At 40.3% G+C, this 7,459-nt stretch overlaps 1 protein-coding gene across 1 annotated transcript in view; it reads right to left on the bottom strand.

Moving 5' to 3' along the window:
• Window positions 1–412: 412 nt before the first annotated feature.
• The window catches only part of CNST (consortin, connexin sorting protein), a 104,361-nt gene continuing 97,314 nt past the window's right edge, over window positions 413–7,459 (bottom strand). Inside the window, exons 10-11 of the mRNA XM_056132251.1 lie at window positions 4,693–4,828; window positions 413–1,705 (exon numbers count right to left, since the gene is read on the bottom strand). Of these exons, the coding sequence (XP_055988226.1) occupies window positions 1,500–1,705; window positions 4,693–4,828 (342 nt within the window). The 3' untranslated portion in view covers window positions 413–1,499. The remainder of the gene's footprint in view (window positions 1,706–4,692; window positions 4,829–7,459) is intronic.

Genomic DNA, 7,459 nt, shown 5'->3' with positions numbered 1-7,459 from the left:
ATGATAGAAAATCAAAACTCTATACAGTAATTAAATACCTAGCATTGGGGCAACTGAATGCATGCCCAACAACATGCTTTCAACTTACGTAAAAAGCCCTTTTATAGTCACATCATCTAAATAAATAAGCAGAAACATAAAGGGAGGTACTGTACCAGCCAGTAACAACTAGAAAGTAATTTCTCCTCCTTCTGTTCAAATCATCATGGCAGAAAAGCATGAAATAAGGATCACTTGCTAAAAATCTATAATTGATGTTTTTTTTTAAATGCTAACTGTAATATAAAAAGCCAAAGAAAGTTCTTAAATGTTAGAACACTCTCCTTGAAAAGGAAATGCCACCTGACAGATATAAACAAAATGAAACAAATTTGCCTATTTATGATTGATTTTTCACTTAATGACTTCTAAATAGGCCTAAAGTAAGTTCATGATTTGAATGATGTTCAAACATCTGAATGCATAATATGTAAATACTGAATTACATGTGGAGATTCAATTTCATTGCCAAAAGTTTGAGTTTATTTTACATAAGCCCAAATTAAAACATCCACAGAGGGAACTAGTATCTTGTTATTTTTGTATTCTGGTTCTTAGATTCTCAGAACATTACAGGTGCTTAATATGTGTTTGCTGAATTGAGTCCAGAATTTATACGATTTCAGATAACATTGAATCCATGATAAAACTGGCTGCCGGAGACTCAGAGGGAGTTTATTCACTTTACCTCTAACTCTGTAATTAATTTTTCACAAATCAGGTTAATTGCCATAGTTCCTCATTTCAGGGTTAGGATTTCTATGACTCATCTCATCCACAGTTAAGCCTTCTTCAAATATTTGTGCCTGCACTTCTACTTCGAGTTAAAAGAATAAAAATCATCTCTTTTTTTATGTTGGGAATTTGCACATGAGAACAATCAGAAATGCACACAACTGTGTGTGCACGCACACATACACATCCAGACACAATCATTTCACAAATGGAGTAATTTGGAAATAATATACAAAGCCTGAATTACAGAGCTCCCATTATTAACGGGGAAAAAAAAAAGACAGTGAAATCATAAGGAAATGTCTTTGCTTATACACACACTTATTGCGTGACAACTGGAAGCAATGCCTTTGGACCAACAAGTGTAAACCATGTGTCCTTAACCATTAGTGTGACAAGGTGCAGGTGGATGATGGCGTGGCCCCCACACTGTTCTGTCTAATTCTGCTCAGTGCAGCTTGTTACACTAGGAAGCGGCGAGGAGGCTATGGACATACTCTCCAAAGAGCACTCCTTCCACCCACAATACTCAGATATACATCTGCCTCACACTGCAGGGTGCCAAGGGTTCCTTTGGATTTCCATTTAAACTTTCTATTTCTGATGTCCATGGTTCCTCAATGCAGGGAAGGGACGCGCATTACAGATCTCCTGAAAGAAAAAAGGTTTAGGAAGTTTCACTCTTTGATTCTCATTGCTAGCATGTCTGTCCCTTTTGAATGCTGCTAGGAGAGGTAGATCCAGTGTTTGAGTTCTGCCATTCCCTGCAGTAATTTCGCGTAATAGAAGTCCATGTTGTCTGCAAAGTCCGTACAAACAGGTGATTCCATGTCCCCGAAAGAGCAATACAATGCAGTTCCTCCAACACTCAGGAAAACCGTTGCTATACACAGCAAGATTAGCAAAATACAGGAGCCGCCTCCAACTTCATCTGCAAACACGAGAACAAGGTAAGGGTAAATGAACACAAAATGAAAATTCAACATCTTCTGTCACTGCTCACGAGTGACAATAACTGAACATTTTAACTACCAGTCTTTGAGGGACAGTCAAAGTCAGTACTCCAGAGGCTTCATAAGTGTCTACCTCATAATTACCCCAAAGAGAAGTACATGGGGGGACTATTAGAATACCTACCTCATTTAGGGGCTGGGGAGATAGTTCAAAGGGGTGGCAAGTCACTGAGTTAGTTCAATTCCTGGCAATGCACACCCCAGCTTCCCAGTACAACAGGGCCTGGTGAACCTGGGCCTTCTGCATGCAAAGCGCTTGCTTAGCCCACCGAGTCAGCCCTCAGGCTCAAGGCAGATTTGCTTTGAATAAAAATACCAACACCAGTCTTTCTACTTTGAGAAAAATAACTTTCCATTCTTTTTTTTCTTTTTGGGTTGAAATTTTGTTTGATATGTTTTTGTATTTTGGGGGACAAAGTGGTGCTCAGGGGCTGCTCCTGACTCAATGGTTAGGGGTCAATCCTGGCAGTGCTCTGGGGGTCATGCAGTGCCAGGGCATAAAGAGGGATACGTGTGGACAAGGCTTCTGTCCACTGAACTGCCTCTTTGTCCCTGGCTGAAATACTGTCATTCATAATTAAGGCTAAATTTAAAAATATTTGGAAAAAATTTAAAAAAATCTTATGACATACTGTGCAGCACACATTCAAAGTTAAGACTGGGGACCACGGTGATGGTAAGCATAAAGGGTAAGGCACTTGACTGGCACTTGGTCATGGCTACAATACTGGTTTGAATCCTGGCACCACCCTAGTGGGAAAATATTTGTGGATTGTAAATATATTCCCTTTGATGATTTTTTTTGACTTTAGGAGGAAAATGGTGTCTTATAAGAATAAAAAAAAATTTTTTTTGGAGGGGGTGCCTCCCAAGTGGTACTCAGGGTCTCAGGGGCCTAACTGCTTGGGCCCTGCAGTGCTGAGAATCACCAGGCCACTCTGACAGTATAAAAGCAGCAATTTAAGGTTGCTGCTACTCCTACTCCTTCCTCCTGGGTTTATATTTAAGGGGCTTGCTAGGTTTCCGTAAAGGCTACATAAATAAGGGTGAGAGGAAATATAGTCAAGATGCCAATTTATAAAAGATGACTCTCATGTTTACAAAAGATGACACTGTTACTCTACAGTATGCAAACATTAAGATGAGCGCTGTACATAGGACACAAAGTGATAGATCTCTTTTTTGTCTTTTGTTTTGTTTTTCGGGCCATATCTGGTGATGCTCAGGGATTACTCCTGGCAGTGCTCAGGAGACTGTATGGGAGGTTGGAAATCCAACTTGGGTCACATGTGAGCAAGGCAAGCTCCCTTCCTACTGTACTATCTCTCCAGCCTGAGAAGCAGAGACTGTTAAATCTTTACAGTTATAAACTAGAGTGCTCTTGGAAACAATATTTCTCATTTTTCAAGTAAAGTGCTCAATTTGTTGTTTGCAGAATTCAGTTTATGCTGTGTTGTTGCTTTGGAGAATCTATGTTGACAGACTGTCAATAATCATCTCATCTTAGACAATGTCCCTTAATGTGTGCTTAGTAAGCACTCATGACTTGTGTCTTTCATGTTGCATGGGCCACTTTTTGATAGGATCAGTGAATGTCAGTAAAGCAAAATAGATGATTTTAATAAACTGTGGGACCAAGGATGTGACTCAGTGGTAGAACACGTGCCTTGGGTTCAGTCCTGGCACCAGGGAAAAAAATAGTTAAATAAATGGTCCATAAATATCTGATGAAACATATAAAAAGAGAGACCAGAGAGATAGCACAGAGTATGAAGTGCTTGCCTTGCATGCATCTGATCCAAGTTCAATCCCTAGTATCCCATATGGTCCCCTGAGCCTGCCAGGAGTGATCTGAGTGCAGAGCCAGGAGTAATCTGAGCACCACCAGTTGTGGCCCCCAAACAAACAAAAAACTAAATTAAAAAAAAAAAAGCTAAATAAACTATTATTAACGTAATAACAGAACATGGTCAGAGGGAATCATGCCAATTCTAAAAACCAGAAATACATAAAAGTACTGAATGGATCAAACATAACCAAACTGAAAAACACAATACTGAGCCAGGACTGTTGCTCAGGGGTCGAGCATATGCCATGCATACATAGGTTTGTCAGTAAAGCAAAATAGATGATTTTAATAAACTGTGGGACCAAGGATGTAGCTCAGTACTAGAGCAGCCTTGTTTTCAGTCCCTAGCATCAGGAAAACAAGGTTAAATAAATGGTCCATAAATATCTGACGAAACATATGAAAGAAACATATGACCAAACCCTGGGTTTGATCCCCGGCACAAGGAAGGAAGGAAGCCAAGGAAGGGAGGGCGGGAGGGAGGCAGAGAGGTAGTGCAGGGATTAAGGTACTTGTCTTACGTGCACCAAGCAGCACCAGAATGGCCCAGGTAATCCCCTATACCACACTAAGGCTGGGGAGACCATTCAAAGGCTGGATGGCATTTTTTCCATGCAGAAGACTGGGATTGGTCCCCAGCAATGCATGGTCTCCTCAAGGACAGACGGAATGACAGCCAAGCGCTGGCCTCAAGCTCTGAGCTGGGTGTGCCACCACCCCCTCCCGCCAACAAAAAAGAATAGTCTATACTAAGGAAGAATAGTAATTGCTACTGAGTAAAAGACAAAAATAGCAGGCTTACTAAAAAAGGGAAGAACTAAACAAAGGAACTGAAATAAATTCGGCACCCTGAGGACTGTGGAATCAAAGAGGTCATGAGTTGAATTTTATAATCTGTTTCACTCAAGCAAACAAAAGTAAGAACAGAAGATAGTTTGATTCTCTGTAGAAATCCAGCTGTCCCTTTTCAAATCCTGGCACGAAATATCAGACACGAGTCAATTCTTTCACCAAACACAGAGTTAGCTATGCACGAGGTGGCACTGAGCAATTTACCTTGATCTAAGTTATCATCTATTTCCTGGAATCTCACTCTTCGCTTAGATGGTTTCTGTTGCATCTGGGCAGAATGATCGCCTACAGTGTCATTCCTCTTCTTCAATATAGAGACCAGCCCTTCGGCAGGAACAACCTGTCAGAGATTGGGACACATCAAGGATATTTTGCACTTAATAATTAAAAGATAAATTTACTTCATTTGGGGTGTGGGGGAGTGTCTTCCTGAATTATCCAGGTTACCCGAGTCATGCTTGGGAGCCTGCAGGGCTGTATCTGTGATGCTTAGAGACCATATGGTGCCAGTGACCGAACAGGGTTGGCTGCTTACAAGAAGACATGCTCCTTTACCTCCAATGATCTCTCTGCCCCAAAAGTCAGTTCACTTTAAATGGGAATTTGACCTTCTAAACTAGGCTTACCCAGTGCCTATAGATAAAACATCATATACATCAAAATATAGTGCAATATAGTTCCATGCTACACAGTTGACTGACAACCATCAAAGTTAGAAATCGGTCCATAAGGCCAGGTAGAGAGAGGTGCAGAGAGCAGCACGCTGGACCCCCCTCCTCCTGCAGGCCCACTGCCCCAAGGTCATCTGCAAAATGATTGCTGAGGGCCCTCCTCATTTTGTCATTAGTGATGGGTTTTATAAAAGAGACTGATATGATTTTTATCAGCAATATCTTTATGCTAAGTATATACTGCCATTGATTTTATTCCCAATAAAAAAACAACTGTAAATGTAAATAATTCTGCTATGGATGACTATAAAAATGTTAATATCTTGCATCTTCCCACCCCACACTACATGTCCGAGTTCTCGGAGCACCAATCAGCAGCAATCCTTAAAAAAATCAACATGTGAGACAAACATATTTGGTACCAAGTTTTTTTTTTTTTTAACAAATATTGAGGGTTAGAGTCACCTCTTTTAAGAAAATATCACTGTATTACTATCATCCCGTTGTTCACCAATTTGCTCAATTGGATGCTAGTAACGTTTCCATTCGTCCCCGCTGTGAGATTTTAGCAGTCTCTCCTTACTCATCCGTCCCAATGCTGCCATACTGGAGACTATTTCAGGGCCAGGGGAATGAGACCCATGATTGTTACTGTTTTTGGCATATTGAATACGCCACGGGTAGCTTGCCAGGCTCTGCTGTGCATAAGAAACTATACATTTGCAAAATAGTGCCATAGTGCTCACAATATGTTAAGGACTTCTCTTCCCCACTTCAGAGTCAGTCTCCTGGTGAGAAACTACTGTGTAGCACAGGCTGAAGACCTGCCTTTGTAAAAAATACTAACTGGAACACAGCGAAGTCCACTCATGTACCTGTTATGTAGCTGCTTTGGAGTTCCTATAGCAAAACTGAGCACATACAAGAGACCAGCATTACAATACATATAATTGGATCTTTCACAGAAAAAAATGTGCTATCTACATCTTTTTAGTCCGACCACTACTACCCCTTTCCCACCCCAGGCCCAGCCCTGAGTTAGGAGGGAAGACAAAAATAAAGACTCTTGCCATTTTGGGTTTAAAGACCCTGAAGTGGAGACAGCAGAGGATCAGTTGCTAGAGGCAGGCTGCGGGGGCAGGAGGCCAGACCAAAGGCCCCCTACACAGTGGGCTGATTCGCAGAAACTAAGCTGTGAGTTACCTGCATGCACCAAGCTGTAGGTGATGACATAGGTGGGCATTATGGGCCCACTGTGCATGTCAGTGGCTTTGCTGGTTAGCTGATCACTGCATGGTGAGCACTGCAATGTCATTTATCTGGTCCATGCTACAAATACTTAATAGGATTTCCAAGGACCAGTTAATGTGCTATGCATAAATATTACAGATCTATTAGTTCTTTTTATAACTCAGGGCTTTTAGGGCCAAATAATTCAATATAGTATTCTACTGGGTTTCCCTGACATGGATCTATGGAAACCATTATCTCAAGAAGAAAATCAATAAGTTGGCAATTTATTCTTTTTATAGGAAATATATATTTTAGATAATGTCCTCCTGAGAAAACTACTTTCATAACATTAAAATGGAAAGTACAAAATTGCAAAGGAGTAGTCTTTCAAATATTTCTTGAGAAAGCAACAACATTAAAGAGCCTTTTCAGACAGTAAAGAAAAACAGCCTGGTGGTTACAGAGGGGAAGTGGGTTGGGGGTGGTGAGTGAAAAGGATAAAGTGGGTCAACTGTACTGTGATGGATCGAACCTAGATTTTTGGCTGGGAGATCATGACAATACAGACTTCAAATTATACATGCATGTAACCCTAATAAAAATTAATTTTATTATTAAGAAAATAAAAATTAATTTAATAATAAATGAGAATATACCAATAAAATTAATTTACTAATATTATAATTTCAATTTTGAGTAAGTATGAAATTAATTTACTAAATTTTTTTATTAACAAAATTAATATGCTAATAAGTATTTAGTAATAATAACCAAAATAGTTCTGGGAATGAGTCCCAGGGTGGCATTTCTACTAACATGCGTCTGTGACATTAAATGTGAATCTGTAAATGCAAGAAGCAATGACATCAAAAATCAAAAGAATACGTAAACACAAATCAATGGATTTTGGAAGACTGAGGAATTCTGGAAATCATCTGGAAAGACAGTCTGCCTCTAATACCTTAGCAGCTAGTGACGGGGCAGCCGTGGGCAGATCTCGGCCTTAGCTCCTGCTTGGCTTCCTTTGCAGTCTGACTCTGGAAGTCATGTGGTTAAGCGAGAGGAGC

The sequence above is a fragment of the Sorex fumeus genome, unplaced genomic scaffold, assembly GCF_029834395.1.
Source record: "Sorex fumeus unplaced genomic scaffold, SorFum_2.1 ptg000007l, whole genome shotgun sequence".
NCBI classification, from domain to species: Eukaryota; Metazoa; Chordata; class Mammalia; order Eulipotyphla; family Soricidae; genus Sorex; species Sorex fumeus.
The sequence above is the reverse complement of the archived record's forward strand: the minus strand, read 5'-3'. Positions and strand labels throughout refer to the sequence as shown.